An 18261-nucleotide genomic window follows, 5' to 3' on the forward strand; every position below is an offset into this window, starting at 1 on the left:
CTGTGTCTTTTTGTGTGAGGCTTCATGTGCAGTCTGAAATACATGAACCTTAAATAGAAAGGAGGTGCAGATGACAAGAGGACTGACAATTCCATAATGTGACTTCCTTGACTTCAGTGGAGTTTCAGCAGGAATAAATTAAGTTCAACCTATGTAGCTTTCCCCCCTAAGACATAAATAGCTTTCAGTCAGTATAATGAGAAAAACCACAGGAAATGGTAGAACTCAGCATGCCTTCTATTCAGAATTTTTTTTTAACCTGTGTCTTTTAGAACAAAAATTTCCTCCAACCTTTGATTCACAAGTAGACGTCTGAATGAGGGAAGCAAAGATGTTTGAAGTGAAGGTTGAAAGTGTGTCCTGTGGTACCTGGATATTTTGCCACATAGAAGTTACATATTGAGTCAATGAGTGCTGTGGACAGATAATTATGACCCCTATTAACTCTCGTATGGAAGTCACCCTAAGAGAAGGGAAGTCAAATCTCAAGTCTGATGGAATAAACTGATTACCCAACAGAGTAAGGATGGTCTGGTGGGTAAGGAACTGGGCTGAGGTGCAAGGGATCTGTCTTCTATTCCCATCTCTGCCATAGGCTTCCTGTAAGACCCTGGGGAAATTATTTATTTAATCTCTCTATGCCTTAGTTTCTCTACCTGTAAAATAGGGATAATACTTCCTTATCTCATGGGGATGTGATGAGGTTAAATTCATTGCTAGTTTTGGGGTGATGAGATTCTGTGAAGATATGGGCCATCTAAGTATATACGCACACATTTCCTTCTAGCTTCACACTATTGGCCAAGTACTATATGGGTGTAATCATCTTCCTCTAGAAACAGGACACCACACTCAATAGGCAGATGGTCTGATGCTGTATTTTACTCCCATGTTCCTACCTAATATGTTGTCACAACAGATTTGTCATGATAAAATATAGTTGCTGAATTAAGTAGTATCTGTCTGTAGAATTAAAATGAAGTAAGGGATAGATATAGTGTTGTTACCACTGTGCTTATTAAAATCTTGCATGTTACCTGCCCAGTTTTCAAAGAGTAAAATATCCATTTGAAAGTAAAATAGCAGAATCACTTAGTCCCTTGTTACTTAGGACCTGTAAAATGATCCTGTAAAACATCGTTGTCGGGTTAAGAGGTTTAGGTGCATGACCGAGAGAGAGACCATTCTAACTGAACTGCTGCAGTTTAAAAACGACTGCATGAGTTAAAAAAAAATTGTTTCCAGGTTCATCCCAAACTGAGTTTTGATGCCTAAGAGGAGTAGACATCTGATGGAAATACTGGCGTACTTAAACATTGGAACTAAAAACCACACAGAAATTATTGCTATGGATGAGCCAAGCAACTAGGGAGATATGAAGTATCTTATAAGTGAATGCACGCAGTCATTTGCAAGAGTTGAGCCAGTTGCTTTTTATTGTAGAAGACATTTCTTTATTAGCTCTTGTGGTATTTTTTTTTTTTTTTTTTTTTTAATTCTAACCAGTCTGAAAATTGCATCTTTTCTCTAACAAATTTGCTACAAGGTCTTTCTAGCAGTGACATGCATTACTGCAAGAGCTGATCTTCATTAGAAGTGCCTCTTGGTAATTCTCTGCTCATTACTGCTTGGATAAACTAATAAATGGTTGAATTTTAGTCATATCATGGGAGTCCAAAACCTAAATTACCTCCTCCTTTATAAGAACCTATTAAAGCTTCATACTCATTAATTCTAGCACTGTTGGCAAGTGACATATAAGCTCCCATAACCCTGGTGATAATTTATACCTCTGAAAATATTTGTTTGTAACTGTCTATGGATTTTGAAGAAACAGTGTTAAGTCATTTAAGTCCCAAATTAATTTTTTTTCTTTTGAGGGAGGAGTTTTATGACCTAATTATAATAGAAATAGTTCATGAAAGTTTTTGAAAGAAAGGGCATTGAAAATGGTATTCTCTTTGGATTGGGGATGGTCTTGTGGTTAAGGCACTGGACTGGGACAAAAGGGATCTGAATTCATTTTCTGGCTGTGCCCACAAGCTTCCGCTTTGACCTTGGGCAAGTCACTCAGAGTCGTACCGTTTAAGGTCAGAAGAGACTACCACATCATCTATTCAGTTTGACCTCCTGTATATCATAGGGATAGGCCACCAACACTTCCCAGCACCCGCACGCTAAACCCAGCTGCGCTTCAGTGTCTCATCTGTGAAACACTTCCAGTCTCCCATGCTTGTCTTTTCTTGTTTCAATTATAAGGTCCTTGTGGCAGGGGTTGTCTCTCTTACTGTGTTTGGCTGCAGTCACTATTGGGACCTCTAGGCCCTACCATAGTACAAATAAATAACTATAGTAACAAATGTTGCAAGATTAGAGAGCCCGGAATGATTATTTTGACAGATCCCAAAGTTGTGCTAGGCACTTCACAGGAGAGAAGACCAGAGAAACTGCCCAAAATGGCATGTAGCCGATCTACGACTGCCAGTAGTAAATATCTCTAACGATGGACACTAGATGGGGAAGCCTCTGAGTTACACCTCTACCTCGATATAACGCTGTCCTCGGGAGCCAAAAAATCTTACCGCGTTATAGGTGAAACCGCGTTCTATCGAATTTGCTTTGATCCACCGGAGTGCGCAGCCCCGCCCCCCCCTCCCCCGAAGCACTGCTTTACCACGTTATATCTGAATTCGTGTTATATCGGGTCGCGTTATATCAGGGTAGAGGTGTACTACAAAGAATTCTTTGCCAAGTGTTTGTCTGGTGGTGTTGCCCACATGCTCAGGGTGTAACTGATGACCATATTTGGTATCGGGAAAGGAACTTTCACCCAGGTCAGATTGACAGAGACCACCTGGGGAAGGGGTGGGTTTTGCCTTCCTTGGCAGCATGGGGCACGGGTCACTTGCAGGTTTAAACTAGTGTAAATGGTGGATTCTCTGTAACTTGAAGTTTTTAAACTATGATTTGAGGACTTCAGTAACTCAGCCAGAGGTTAGGGATCTAATGCTGGAGCGGGTGGGTGAGGTTCTGTGGCCTGTGCAGGACATCGGATTAGATCAGGGGTTGGCAATGTTGGGCACGCGGCTCACCAGGGTAAGCACCCTAGCGGGCCGGGCCAGTTTATTTACCTGCTGACGCGGCAGTTTCGGCCGATCGCAGCCCCCACTCGCCGCGGTTCGCCGTCCTGGTCCAATGGGGGCGGCGGGAAGCGGCGTGGGCCGAGGGATGTGCTGGCCGCGGCTTCCCACCGCCCCCATTGGCCCAGGACAGTGAACCGTGGCCATTGGGAGCCGTGATCGGCCGAATCTGCTGCGTCAGCAGGTAAATAAAGCTGGCCCGGCCCGCTAGGGTGCTTACCCTGACGAGCCGCGTGCCGAACGTTGCTGACCCCTGGATTAGATGATCACGATTATCTCTTCTGGCCTTAAAGTCTGAGTCTATAAGCAAACTAGAAAAGAAGCCTAGAAAAACAGACCTGTCTATTTTCCATTGTCCCTATGGATTAAAATGTGTATAGATAGATAGATATAGCTAAGTAACTCAGTTGAGATCCAGTAGGGCAGCACTGTAGGGGGAAGGGCAAGGTACCATCCTAACAACCCTCACCAAAACAAAGCTGTCAGAAATGACGGATGACGGTGCTGTGGTCACAGCAGAGACCTTAGAGCCCAGCTGTTGCCAGTCCAGAGCGTAGAGTAAATGTGTCCTTTATTACAGTAACCCCAAAATGACTTTTGTAAAAAGAGTTTGTCACTTTGTCATGAAACAGTTTCATTATCACTTTAAAAGGGAGGCTTATTTTTAAATGGCTGTTCCATTCAGTGCAGTGTGCATTTGTCTGGGCTTGTTCCCGTTTGGTGAATTTATGATATAAAAGCCAAAATATACAAGTCTTGATCACTTGGCAAACAACTTGGGTAAAACCATGTATTTTATATGGATGAATTGTGCAGCTGCATGGGGTTTGTTTTCTAATGGATTAAAATAGCAAGAACTTCCATCAAGGTCAATAGACAAAGAACAGTACTGAGGCTTGCAAGTGTGAAGCTATATATGGGGTCCTTACATTGCAGGCCAGAAGTTAGCGCTATTGAAGTAATACTCAGGTTGTGGTGCAAACCAGCAAAACCAAGGAAATTCATAGTTAAAACGGAAAAGCCATCTTTAACTGGCTAGCAGTGTTTCTTTTCCTCAGCTGTGTTCGTCCCAGGGATCTCGCAGGTCTGATGTCAGAGAGGAGTTTCCCCACAAAACTGTTGTTCAGTGGGAAACTGGGTTTTTGACCAAACGAAATTTTTCATGCAAAGTGTGTGCTTTCTGCAGAAACTTAGTTTTTTTCATCAAAATACTGAACACTTGAAAACTGAAATATTTCAGTTTGTGAATGTTGCTGCAGTACCTCTTGGGGATTCTGGTTTGGTTGCCTCATTCACATTTTCCTCTATGGGCCAGGCTCCCAGCCAGATGACATCTCCCATGAGGGGCTATGGCCAATGACTCACATGATGTACCATCTCCCACTCCAAGAGCGGAGACTATGGTGCATCATGGATATGTAGTCTGAGCACGAAACCTATAAAGAAGAATGGGAACATGAGGCACCTGACTTACAACTTCCATAAAACTGAGCAGCACTTAAATTTATAAGTATTTAAGTTTATGGCTGAAATATTTTGGTATTCAAATTTCCATTGAACATGAAAAATATCCAGGGGAGGCCAATTTTTTGACCAGCTCTAATCATAACACTTAATTGCCACAGGACAACCTAAAGATACAGGCCCAGATCTTCAGCTAGTGTCAACTGGTTTAGCTGCAGTGAGTACACCAGCTCCAATTACAAATCCAGACCTGAACTTCCTCAGATCTGGACAAGGATCTGAAGCTGAGCCAAATTTAAGGTGTATTTGAATCATAAGTTTGGACCCATCTTCTTTGAATGGTTCCATTGAAGTCAGTGGGAGTGTTGCAATTGACATCAGCAGGGCCAGGGTTTCACCTTGAGATTCGGTGGCAGTTTACCGATTCTTCTAATTAATCGGTATAAACTGGGAATAACTCTGTTGAAGTAAATAGTTACACCAGTGTAAAATCAATGCCAGTGCAAAATCAGCCCCTGGAATTGCAGTCTCAATGTGTATGTATAACTGTTGTTAAAATTGATGGAAGTTAAACAAACAGCTTACCTATGAGAAACTTCTAGGCTTTAAACTTATTTTCTTTTGTCACCGTCTCATAAAATTAAACACAACAGCATCTACTACAGGAACTGCCCAATATGCTGCAGCATTGTTGCCCCAAGCTCTTGTGTTTCAGAACACCATGATTGACTCTAGATACCGTGTGTCCTGCCTTAGGTTTGTTTTGTCTGTGCAGCTCCTGGCTGGCTGGATAGATAAAATTCTGCTCCCTTTTGAATGCAGGGGCTATTTCAGAGCTACTGAATGGGTTGGTTAACTTTAACTTTAAAAACTCCTCCTGCCCCTTGTGCTCTGTCCAACCTTCTCTCCTGGAGTCTCCTTCGCCCATTCTGTGTGCACCATCACACCACCTCATATTTCTGAAACAAAGTCTCCATTAAGGTCCATGTGTTCCATGAAGCATTCCAGTGGTACTAACCATATGCCAGTCTGTGTGTGTTCTACATTGTAAAGTATGACCACGGTAAGGGCCAAATCCTTAGTCACGTGAGTATCCCCGTTGAAATCTGTGCAGCGACTCTCAGGGGATTAGGATTTGGACTCTGGACCATGAGCCCTTCAAGTCAGGGACTTATTTGTTTGCCCCAGCCCACCCAGCATGCAGCATCATATGTGGTTATGACTCCACATAAGAATATAGCCTCACTGCACTGCATTTTGTAGGCTATCCCACATTTTGGCCATTTTTCTGGCTTTTTTCCTGCCTCAAGAAGGAGTGGAGACAGCCTCTCTAGCCCTGCCAGAAAGCAAGCTGTACAATGGTGCTGTGTGTGCATGACTGCGATTCTTGTGATTTTTATTTATTTTATTATTATTTTTTGCCTTCCTGCTTGCTGGGGGATCAGGAGGAGGGCAGCGCTTAATTCTGACAAGCAGCAGGAATGGGAAGTTCTGGGAAGAGGAGAACAGCAGGAGTAGAGCTTAGATAACTTGCTGTGGAGATGCCCCCATGTTTCCCCTTCCCAGAGGGGAAGAGACACATGGTGGCTTATAAAGTGTTTTGAAGTGAAAGATCATACATTAGCATAAGGGGTGAAGTCTTGCCCCTCTTGCAGTCTGTGAGAGCTTTGACATTGATTTCACTAGGGCCAGGATTTCACCCTAGGTATTAACCTTGGGTTATCCATTTGCCATAAGATACACAAATAAGGGAACCAAAATCATCCTCCCTCATGAACTATTTGTCTTTTCTTTAAAAAAACAAAAGAAAACAAAAACCACCTGAATTTAAAATTGGCCAAAATAACATATTGTTTAATTGAAGAAAGAGAAACAAAGCCCCAGGCCTGATGCCTAATGTAGTGAGCTTCAGCTTACAGAAAATGACTGTAGCTGAATTACAAACCTCAAAAAGACGGAAGGCTTTGTAGTGGCAATGCTGACACAACTGCCAAAAAAAAAAAAAACAACCAAACATCCAACCCCAAAAGGCCCAATCCTGCCTACTCCTGCTTCAGTCCTGTTGACCTTTGGCATATTGCAATGTGAGGCTCTAGGGAACAAGTTGTAAACCTGGTGGCAGCAATTCCAGAACCATTTATTTCACTGACAGCACCTACTGTTTTCATACTGCAACTTTGCTTGAATTTCATTCACTTCGTTGACCCTACTCACAGTGAGTAAAGCAAGCAGGGTTTGGTGCCAAGTCAGTACCTCTAAGTGAGCTATTAAAGTACCAGCAGTCCTCAACTTTATGACGTTTGAGTTACGACAAATGGCACTTCGGACGTTTATAAATTGTCATTGTGTTTCGACTTTACGACGTTGGTTTTGACTTTACAACGCTCGATCCGACATTGTTCCTATGGGAAATTCGCGTTGTGACATTTTCGACTTAAGACACAATTTTCAGGAACCAATTGTGTCGTAAGTCCAAGGACTGCCTGTACTCAGTCTAAACAGCACCTGTACGGTGCTGAATGCTGTTATCTGACTAAGGTAAACCATTGCTTGTCACCAGTTGATGGCATTTCTGCAGTTTTCATCTCTTGGCTCCTATGTGCATGAAATTAGCAAGGATATAGGTGCCATGGCTGCTGTCATCAGTCATGCCAGGCTCTTTCATCAGTGTTTGATGCCTGCTTTATTTAGTTATTTTTTCTTCTCCATCACAGAATATCTGGGGAGCGAGACTGCCTTTCTGGAGGAATTGGTGTTTGGAAGTGGAGATACCATTGAACTTTCCTGTAACACCCAGGGCTCTTCTATGTCAGTTTTCTGGTTCAAAGATGGCATTGGGATTGCACCGACCAACAGAACTCATATTGGACAAAAACTGTTGAAGATCATTAATGTGTCATATGATGACTCTGGGCTTTACAGTTGCAAGCCACGGCATTCCAGTGAGGTTCTAGGTAACTTTACAGTCAGAGTAACAGGTGAGTGCTGTAAGGTACATTTTTTGTTTTGTTTTGTTTTTTATTCTTGCTTCTACAGATGGCCAACACAGCTGGTGTTCTGCATTCATTCTCTATGTTCTGCGGGCTCTCAATTTTTGGCAAAGTCAAAGTAGGCAAAAGTAGAAACCACTTTTCTGTGTGGAGTGTAAGATTCTGGAGATTCATATCATGGGAGCTTTGGATATGCTGTTATACAGATTAAAACCAAAATCCCCCTGAATGCTTATAGATATTTAATTCACAGTACTTGGTAAAGTACCTTAAATGATACACACCCTTTTGAGGTATTTTATGGATGGGTAAACTGAGGCTCACTGAGGTTAAGTGACTTGTTTTCAGGGTCACGGGGCAAGTCAGTGGCAAAGTCAGGAATAGAACTCAGGAGTCCTGACTACTAATCCCCAGTTCTAGCTGATAGACAGTACTTCCTCCCTAACCACATGATGTAATTTTGCAGATTAATTTTAGAAATATCATTTTTGTATACGATCCATTTGGGAATCTGGTACTTACTCTTAGGGCATTAAATTTATTACTACATCCTTCTTGCGCTAATGTTGGCACACAGGGTGGAAACACAGACTTTCACGGATTCTATAGTCATAAGGGACATCGAGATAATCTAATCTTACCTCCTGTATAGCACAGGCCATAGAACGTCCCCAAAATAATTCCAAGAGCAGATCTTTTAGAAAAACATCCTATCTTGATTTTAAAAATTGCCAGTGATGGAGAATCCACCACAACCCTCGGTAAATTGTTCCAGCGGTTAATTACTCTCACTGTTAAAAATGTATATCTTATTCCCTCTGGCCCCTTCCATCCCTCTGTCATTAACTGCTGTTTCCATCTGCTCTGTGGTGTTCTGATGGACTGTTTTGCCCTTCCTGCTAAGCGTTCTTCATAACATTTCTCTTGGGCGCCCTCATTTCCTCACACCAGTTGGTTTCCACTTGACAGCTTCATGTGGAGTCTGTGTGTTGACATCCAGAGTACGTGCCCCAAATATGTGCAGTGTCCCCTTCTCATTCTAGTGGAAATGGACTCCTGGTTTCCAATGGCATTAAATGGAACATATCAAAACTTTCAAATAAGTATGTATCAATGAAACAGCTACTGTCATTTGCCTAACCTTTTTAGCATGATTAAGATAATTAGGGCTGGATGACCATAAACTGCTCCAAACATAGATTACTGAACTCCAGGGTGCCAGAATGTCTGTTTCTGACAAGTAATTAGTAGATAATTAGCTAAGAACACCCATCATTATTGAAAACTGCTGGACAGGTGGTTGAATAAACATCAGTGTCATTAGTTGATAATAATCCTGATTTAAATAGATTAAGGCAGTGGTTCTCAAACTTTTGTATTAGTGACCTGTTTTCATACAGCAAGCCTCTGAGTGTGACCCCCATATAAATTAAAAACACATTTTGTACATTTAACGCCATTATAAATGCTGGAGGCAAAGCAACATCTGGGGGTGGAGGTAACATCTCATGACCCCCCATGTAATAACCTCAGGACCTTCTGGGGGTCATGACCCCCAGTTTGAGAACCCCTGATTTTCAAAGTAATCTACTGATTTTTGGGTCACCTAGGTTCAAAGTGCCCATATCTCTGTTTATTTCCTTCGGAGTTGTGAGTGCCAAGCATTTCGATAAACTAGACCCTGGGCCCAGATCCTCCAAGGTATTTAGGTGCCTAAAATACCTTTTACGGATATTGGCCTGGGTGTCTCAAATTGGACACTCAAAAATGGAGGCACCCACTTTTGAAAATTTGTCCCTAACCTTTTACAGTACCAAGTCATTCTTCCCCTGCACCCGAAGTGATAACCAAACAGATGTAGTCTGGAGACATACACTCAGTCCCATCACAGGGGGTTCAAAGCTGGAACATGATACAAATAGTGAAATCCAAATTGTTTAAGGAAAAAGACATTTTCAGTGAATCTTGACAAACATCTGATTTTAATTGAACGTTATTGGAGATCACTGTGAACATTTCAGGGTCATATCAATTAAATAGTTAAAGAAGTATTTGGCCTTAGAGATTTTCTTTAACTAGGTGCGATTATTGGGAATAGGGAACTTCAGGTTGTTAGAAATGTTTGTATTTTTTTTTTTTTTTTTTTTTTTTTTTAAAGTGACATTAAGTTCAAGGCTTTTGAGTTCCAGGAGCAACAGAGGCAGGAAAGGGCAGCTGGCTATACAATCAAGTGAAACAGCTGTCAGACCAAAAAGTGGTAAAGTGAGAAATTGTTTTTAATAGTGGAAAGACTGATAATCTTGTGCTTTTAAAAGTTTAAGCCCCTGTGTTTTTCTTCTTGGCTAATAATAGCTAATAACAGCTTGAGAGCAAGTGAGTAACCTGAACCACCATTCTGCCAGCATTATGCATCTTTGATTCTGTTAGCTCAGTGTCATTACAACCAAAGTGCTGCTAATGTGGGAGTTTCAGTTTTAGCTGTCAGCCATGTTTGTTTTAAACTTTGAAGCCTTTGCATTGGGTGGCACTAGTGGCGCCTGTTATATTCGCTTATGTTTCTTCATAATTATTAGTGATTGCTTAGCATTCAACTCCAAGAGTGAGACTGTAATCTGAGAGTGGGGTTTACATTCCTGCATTTTAAAAGTAACACCAGGGTTAGTTAGAATTCCTTAGATATCTAAATATTTGTTCGCTAAGATTATGTGCCATAATTACTCGGAGTTACACTGGTATTGGTAGTAACAAACTGGAGTTTACTCTGTAACTGAGCAAAAGTAGGTCCTTTAAATTTATAGACATGCATATTAAAATTTCCATTTAATAAATGGTACAGGTACCTAGTGTCTCTTTGAGAAAGAGCTTCCTTCTTAATGATGCTTCCAGGCCCTCGTTAGATTTACTCAGGAGGACCAAATTACTATGTTAATGTCCATCCCTTTCGGAGTAACAAAGTTCAACAAACAGTTCCTAGATCTGTTGTCAGGTCTCTGGCCCCTGACGCTCATGCCGCTTTGCCAGTGGTGGGTAGGGGAACCCAGGCACTCCCCTCTACACTGGGTTCCAGCCCAGGGACCCTATAACTGTCAGCCATGGTTTACATAGTCCCCTTGCCAGTGTTTCCCTGGGCCTCTTCCTACCCAGCCTTTCTTCCCACAACTTCCCTGGGTTGACCCTTCTTTCAGGGCTAGGATCCCAGGGTTTATTCTCCCCTCCCTCCTGGTTTCTTCCCCTGTTCCTAGAGAGAGTGACTGCGCACTCTCTCCCTGCAGCTCTCTTCTGCTTTTAACTTTCTGGCTTTGTACTAACCAGCTTGCTCCTGCTCACCTGGGCTTCATGATCAGTTAAGCCTGGTTTTCCTTCCAGGTGCAGCCAGGTACCATAATTGGCCTCTCAGGTCCATATTAACACTTTCTGGGCCTGTGTGAGGTGTACACCCTCCATCACAAGGAGTAAAATGAATCAGGTTTTTCATTAAGGTGGTTTGGAAATCAGGTTCAAAGTTATTGCCTTGTACCTTAAAGGTTAATTAAAGAATAGATTTGTGTATGAATAGACTTGGAACCTTTTAAGCGTGGCCTTTAAAACACAGGACCCTGAGTGTGGGTGCATTCAGCAGTTCACTAGTTAAGAAGGGATAGCCCCATTTCCTTCCTGCAAACAGTAACGCTTACATCCGTCTTAAAATAAATAAATCTTCAGAATTGATCCTGCATGCCAATTATTGACACTCCAGTTCTGCAATCTTCCCATGCACAAAACTGCCCTTGGAGCTGATGGGTGAGTGGAGTCCTGGCAGGATAGGATCTCAGGTTACTTGCTCTTTTCTCACAGTACCAAAATGCAGCTTTTGAAAACCCCAGGCCAAGATTTTCAAAAATGGGTGCCTAATGCTAAGGTCCTGTTATCATATTTAGGCACCGACACAAGTGACCTGGTTTTTCAAAAGTAGTGTGTGCCCAGCAGCTCCCATAGAATTCAGTTCCAGTCTGGAACTCTCAGCACTTCTGAAGTCAGTCCACTTCTTTAGGCACCTGAATATGAATGTAGTCTCCTAACTTTAGACACACATTTTTAAAACCTTCATTCTAGTCTTTCTGAACAGACTCAGCATTGTGAGTAAGATGAGACAGACCTTTCCTTTCTGTAGGTAATAACACTTACCCTGAGAGGAAAGGAAAACACCATCCACAAAATCTGTTTGATTTCTTGTCAAAGTATAGTATTTAATTAAAAATGTGCTCTCCCCACCCCCCAGTTTAGACTGGTATATTTTAAAGCATATAAATATCATTATAATTATGCATGCCAAAATAAGGATTACCAAACCTCATGCTTTCAAGATGCAGGGTCAGGAAGGATTTTACCCCTTCCCCCTCCCTTGTGCAGCAGTGCACGTTTGGTCATGTTCTTGCCTTCATCAGGGTCTGTAGCAGATGTTGTCAAAAGCCCCAGTTCAGCAAAGCACTCAAGCACATGCAAAACTTTCACCAAGTCCCATGGGATTTTAGTGGGACTTAAATCCTGGGGCTTAGACACGTGCTGAAAGTTGTGCACGTGCTTAAATGAATCTGGGCCAAAGACTGGATGTTAGGTATGATGCCCCCACAGTAATCTAATGCAATATGGTAACGCCTGTATTTCTATACAGTGAATATTTCTGCAGGTCTCTCCAGATTCTGTAGAACAGTAATACCTCTGTTAGCTTTTTCACTGTATTTATCAGTCAGCTGGATAGAAGATGATACAGAAATTGCAAGAGCTCATCTTGTAACAAAGGATATTCTGCCTGACTTTGGCCAAATTGGATGCATTACATTTCTGGCCACATGTTGAACATTCATAGAATTTCCTACTGCCTAAAAATCTACTGCCAATTTCTTTTACGGCTGTATCAAAATGTAAAAGCAGCTGCATAATATTATGCCTTTTTTATATTTACTGGCGATTATTTAAAGTAAGAGGCAATGAATAATGCTAAGCCTTACAAACAGGCTTCAGGGTATAATTTTATTGATTGGTGGTTTCTAAACAGTAGCCACTCAGGAAAAAAGAACTAACAACCTTAGTAGATAGCTCAATAAATGCAAACATGGTGTTAGGCGGTGTGAAATGACAGGTGAATACAGAAAATAGTATAAAGACATTACATATTAGTGATATGCACTCACCTGGCACGTGCTGGTTTGGTCTCAAAAAGAATATATCCCATTGCTGAAAGGATATAACCAAAAAAGAAGAGATCCAGAGAAGGGTAGTGAAAGTGTCTAGAAGCATGGAGTAACTTGGATATGAGGAGAGATTTTTGAAAGGTTGGGGTTGTGTAGCTTAGAGAGGAGCTAACAACAGGGTTAGTCCATCGTTGTTATGGGGGTTTTTACATCTGAAATATCTGATCCTGGCCATTATTGGATGTGGGGTATTGGAGTAGCGGACAATTGGTTGGATCTGGTATGACCATCTCAGTGTTAGTCAACTGTGTGATTGGGGGAGTGAGGAGGTAAAGTGCCTCATTGGGCCTCGCACCCGCAAGGTGCAGTGGGAGCAGTGGCTCCCTTACATGATACCACCCAGAGGTGGCGTGTGACCTCATGTCTCTTCTCCCCCCGTCCCCCCATTTCTGCCTTCCATTTGGCCCTGCTCCCTGAAGTGCTGATGTAGCAGGGCAGAGCCCACCCACTCTCATGCTGTCTCTAGCCCCCCACCCCAAGAGTTACACGTCGTCTCTGATCCCACCTGGCACCCAGACACTTCAAAGCCCTTCTGTGTGGTCAGGACTTTGTGGCTCCCATAGGCAGAGCCAGAGAGCAGCTGCTTTGTATGACATGCACTGTTTGGAGCCAGGGAATTATTCCGTCAGAAATCTTCTGAGCTGTAGTAGCTGCAGAAGACTGCCATGTGCTTCCCTTGGGAAGGTTTTGTCCAGTACATCCATATAGATTGGACGCCCTGGCCATGACCCTAGCTTCCCCTCAAATCCTCCCTCCCTGTGTTTCTCTAGAGCAGCACAAAACAGGCAAGACATGCAGATCAGCTGTGTCCCTCCTCACTCCCCCCCCAGGTACTGCAGTTCAGCTTCTCATGCCTATAGGAGCATCATGACCTGGCCATTGAAAATGTGTGTGCTGAGTCTCCAGAGATTAAAACACTTAACAACTCCACTGGCAGGCAGAGCTGCACTTACGTAAAGTACCTGCTTTCCTAGGCTGGATCTGCACTACATACATACTTCCGTATGAAAAATCAACACTCGAGCAACGTAGTTTTGCTGACCTTAACCCCCCATGTAGACAGTGCTGTGTCGGCAGGAGAATTTCTCCTGCCAACTCTCATGGAGGTGGACTTATTAAGCTGACAGGAGAGCTCCCGTCAACTTAAAGCGCCTTCACCAAATGTGCTACAGAGGCGCAGCTGCAAATTTGTAATGTAGACCTGACCCATGTCTCCTGATTGTCACAACTGCAACACGGTGCCTTCATTACAGCATGATAAATGGGGGGCTTCCCTGTCCTTCTATCTCAAGCATCTTCCCCTTTGTAGTACTCCGTTCCCAAGAGTGTTACTGGAAAGACCTGCTCTGGAGAACAGATGAGAAGAGTCTGCGTCAGAAAAATACGGGTGGGGAAGATGAAATGAAAAGGGAAATAAAATTCTAACTGAATCGCTCTTGTGATTTCACCATTGCACTAGTTCACTAGTCATCGTAGGCCTTCAGAGACTTAACACACATGCTTAATGTAATGCACCATTCATGATCCAATAGCAGTGTGGAGTCAATGGGACTACTCACAGTGTGTAATGGTATGCATGTTGATAAGGATAGCTCAGTGGTTTGAGCATTGGCCTGCTAAACCCAGGGTTATGAGCTCAATCCTTGAGGGGGCCACTTACGAATCTGGGGCAAAATCAATAGTTGGTCCTGCTAGTGAAGGCAGGGGGTGGACTCGATGACCTTTCAGGGTCCCTTCCAGCTCTATGAGAGAAGTATATCTCCCTATACATATATAAGTCTTTGCAAGATCAGGGCTTCAGAGTCTTTCAGCCTAGACGGGAGCTGAGGTCCAGCTCCTCAAAAATATTTAGGAACCTGGACCATGAGTTAGGCCCCTAAATACTTTTGAGCATCTGGACTTGAATATCTAAGATTTGAAATAACCAGGCAGGATCCTTCTTGGGAAAAATACTTTCTGGCAATCTTTAGCCATCATAAAGAAGAAAAAAAAAATCATCACAAGTCTTAGGGGAAGGAGGTTGGTTGTTGGTTATTTTGGTTTTTTTGCTGATCATCTTTAACCCAAGATTGAGGGGAAACAATTCACATTTCTGCTACTTCTACTATTTGGTTAGCTCTTCTGCATGGGAAAGTTGATAGCAGTGGAAAAGAGGAGAGCTTCCTTTATTGTTCTCTTGGATGAAATCTTAGATTCTGCAGAAAACAGCAAAAAAATCGCAGAAAGACCCTGCAGTTAAGAGTTTCTGAGACACATAGGGCCTAGTTTTCAATAGGGCTGCAGCTCCCCACCATTTTGGCATGCACGCCCCTGTGGTATCTATCCATCAATCTCCATTCCCCAGACAAATGTGAAAATCCTCTCACTTATGCCCAAAAATGCAGTTATGGAGGGTGGGTATGGAAGCTGCCTCTTGAAAGTCTGCTCCATAGTGGTTTAAAAAAATGACTGAGTTTGATCTACTGTTTCTTGTAATGGTATCAAGAAAATGAAATACTGAAACACCAGTAATAGTAGCACAAGTGACTTTTTTTTTCTCTTCCCTTTCTAGATTCTCCATCATCGGGTGATGATGAAGATGATGATGACGAGTCTGAAGACACAGGTAATGGAATGCATAGTTTGTGTCTTCAAAGCTATCATTCATACTATTTCCACTCAAGAAGGTGTTGTGTTCATTGATTACCATATAGGACGTACAGCATATTATTATAATTATTATTATTCAAAACAGAAGATTTCCAGAATGTATACGGGGAACTGTGTGGCCTGGTGGATAGGACACAATCATGCTGAGCTCTTGTCCTATCTGTGCTGTAGACTCACTTGGTGACCCTGGACAAGGGACAGAACAGCTTTCTGCCTCAGTTTCCCTGTCTGTAAAACAGGAATGCGTTACCTACCTTTTGAAGTGCTCTAAGGAGGTCTCTTACCTCATTCAAAGTTGAAGGTGATAGCCTGTAGCATTGGAAATAAGAATTCCCCTAGATTTGGTACCTAGCCACCATAATGATATGTGCTCTAGATTCTAGAAGTTCATAAATGATGGCAGGCCAGATATTTATTATAAGGTCTTTATATTTATGCTCAAATACGAGGGCGATGAAGACCTTCTAAAAATCTAGATAGATTTGACCTATCGCTTCAGCTTCTTGAACTATAGTATTAAACCTGTCCTTGTATTTAAATTCAGGCAAACTCATTCTACCAGTGTTTTTTATTTCCGTGTAGGTATACTGATTCTACACCAATGAAGTATCTGAGCCTGTTTTTTTTTTTTTTTTTTTAATCCAGTTTAATGCTTTTCCTTTATTAGCTAGGGAAGGAGCAGCCATAGGCAAGATTCATCGATGCCCTAGGCAAGAACAACCCCATTTGATCTGCACCCTCTGAATACTCAGGGTGAAATCAGCCCCAAATCTGAGCCTTACATTGTTTTCCTTTTCCAGTGAGGCTCTTTCAACCCTCGTGCTTGGTACTTTGAGTGTAATATCATTAATCTGGATCATTACATGCTTCAGAGGCGTTAGTGTTGTGTTTTATTATGCACTTTATATTTCTGCAAGGCAAATTGCCTGTGTGTGTGTGTGTGTTAATAAATATATGTCTAGTATTTGAACTCCAAATCAGCTATGTACCTTGGCAGAAATTCAGTATGACTGGAACATTTCTCCTACCCCCGGCATTAGATCTCTAGGACTCTGTAAAACAGGTCTGCCACTGTAATAAATGTGTACCAGAGTGTCTTGCAAGAGGTGAACAGTAATTGGGAGTTATGGTGCCAGCTGAGCCATCGGCAGCAGTTAGTGGTTTTCTGATACCTACTCGTTAAGGGCCTGCTTCTACGAGGTGACCAGTACCTCCTGACAAACACTCAGCACCTTTAATGCCTTAAAGCCAGCGGAAGTGAAGCAAGTAGTCCTCACTACTCAGGATTTGGCCCTGACTTAGAGAAACACCTGATTTAACACAATTTAAAGTTCTTTACTGGTTTATATATAGATTTTATTTTTAAATGCGGTTTATAGTAAACTGCTTCATCTCTTAGCACCGGGTGTCACAAAACACGGGCTGTGTGGTGTTACAAAAGGACACATTTTTCTTAAATTAAAAAGAAAAACCACACGTGTTTTGCCACATGTATTTATAGCTTGTATTCTGGGTCTCCTTGACTTTTAGGGCTTCTTTTTTTAGAGCTGAAGGTAACCACTAGATTTACACAAAGGCCTAGCTATGAAGAGCTGGATTCTCTTTGGCTATACAATGGTCAATTAGGCTAGTGTGCCAAAACAGAAAGCTGTGAAATCATGTGGCCTGTGGCAACGTGAAAGTGCTTTTTCCACCAGATGTAGTCGGACCCGCCAGTGAATCTTTGTCCAGTGTTCCTGAGTTTATTGCATAAATGGGAGCCATGTCATCAATCCCTTTGCTGCTGTATGGGATGCTTTGACATATGACCATCTGTGGTACATTAATTCTAAGTGCCAAAGATGGAACAGATCTGTTTGATCATCTAGGTCTCCCCCTAACTCCCAAGGCATTGTATTCTGGGTTCTTCATCCCAGAGCCTTATGTGTAGTCTGGACCCCACACTTCCCGCTGGCAAAAAGCAGTTAGCAGTAGGTACATGCCAGTGAAAACCATGATGACTATTAGTGGAAACCTTCTGTATGTGCATGTGTGAAAAGGGGCCAGGCTGGGGGGATGTCTGTTCTTTATCCCTCCAACCCCTCATTGACTCATGCAGTCAGAGCGGGAGCAGAGGTCAGTACAAAGGCCCAGTGCTTCCTCACAAATGGTCCCATGCGTCTTGCAGAGATCTGGAGAACTGCACGGATCATGAGGGACCCATACGATGTAAGAGCCAAGTCCCTTGCCCTTCCGCAGGGATGTGCCCCACAAAAGAGTCCTCCATGGGAACCTGGCGGCGCTGCTTCCTCCCCAACTCTCTCTCAGGTTTTCCCCACAGGAGAGAGAATGTTGTGACTCTTAGTTCTCAGTCCACGATTTTATCAGGAGTCTCACAATATGTGAAGTTTTTCTTAAAGCTCCAGTTCCTGGAGTCGTGATAATGTGAGACTCTCAGCTTATTTCATTCTCGTTTTGGCTTTTAAATTATGTTTCTAGTTCTCGTGGCTGCAGAGAAAAGCGTGAAAATGCGACCCCCCTAAGGTTTCCAAGACCAGAAGGGAAATATAAGACCTATCCGTCCCCAAGTGTATTCTTTTTTTAATGTTGTGTTTTTTAAGCCTATCTCATGATCTTTTGGAGCCTGATTTGTGATTTTTTTTTTTTTTTTTTTTTTTTTTTGAATGATTGGGGCTGGCAGTATTGGAGCTAGAAAACAAAGCAAAGACTCTTCTAAGGCCTAGTCTTCACTTACCGGCTGGTCCGGCGGCACGCCATCGATGTTCTGGGATCGATCCCGGAAGAGCT

General features: G+C 42.5%; 1 protein-coding gene across 6 annotated transcripts in view; it reads left to right on the forward strand.

The window, feature by feature from the left end:
• The window catches only part of FGFR3 (fibroblast growth factor receptor 3), an 80969-nt gene that overhangs the window by 26627 nt on the left and 36081 nt on the right, over positions 1-18261 (forward strand). For all 6 annotated transcript variants that reach the window (XM_054029528.1, XM_054029529.1, XM_054029530.1 and 3 more), the window contains exons 3-4: positions 7319-7582; positions 15377-15430. In XM_054029528.1, coding sequence (XP_053885503.1) covers positions 7319-7582; positions 15377-15430 — 318 coding nt within the window. The remainder of the gene's footprint in view (positions 1-7318; positions 7583-15376; positions 15431-18261) is intronic.

Source organism: Malaclemys terrapin, chromosome 5 (assembly GCF_027887155.1).
Source record: "Malaclemys terrapin pileata isolate rMalTer1 chromosome 5, rMalTer1.hap1, whole genome shotgun sequence".
In the NCBI taxonomy this organism is placed as follows: domain Eukaryota; kingdom Metazoa; phylum Chordata; order Testudines; family Emydidae; genus Malaclemys; species Malaclemys terrapin.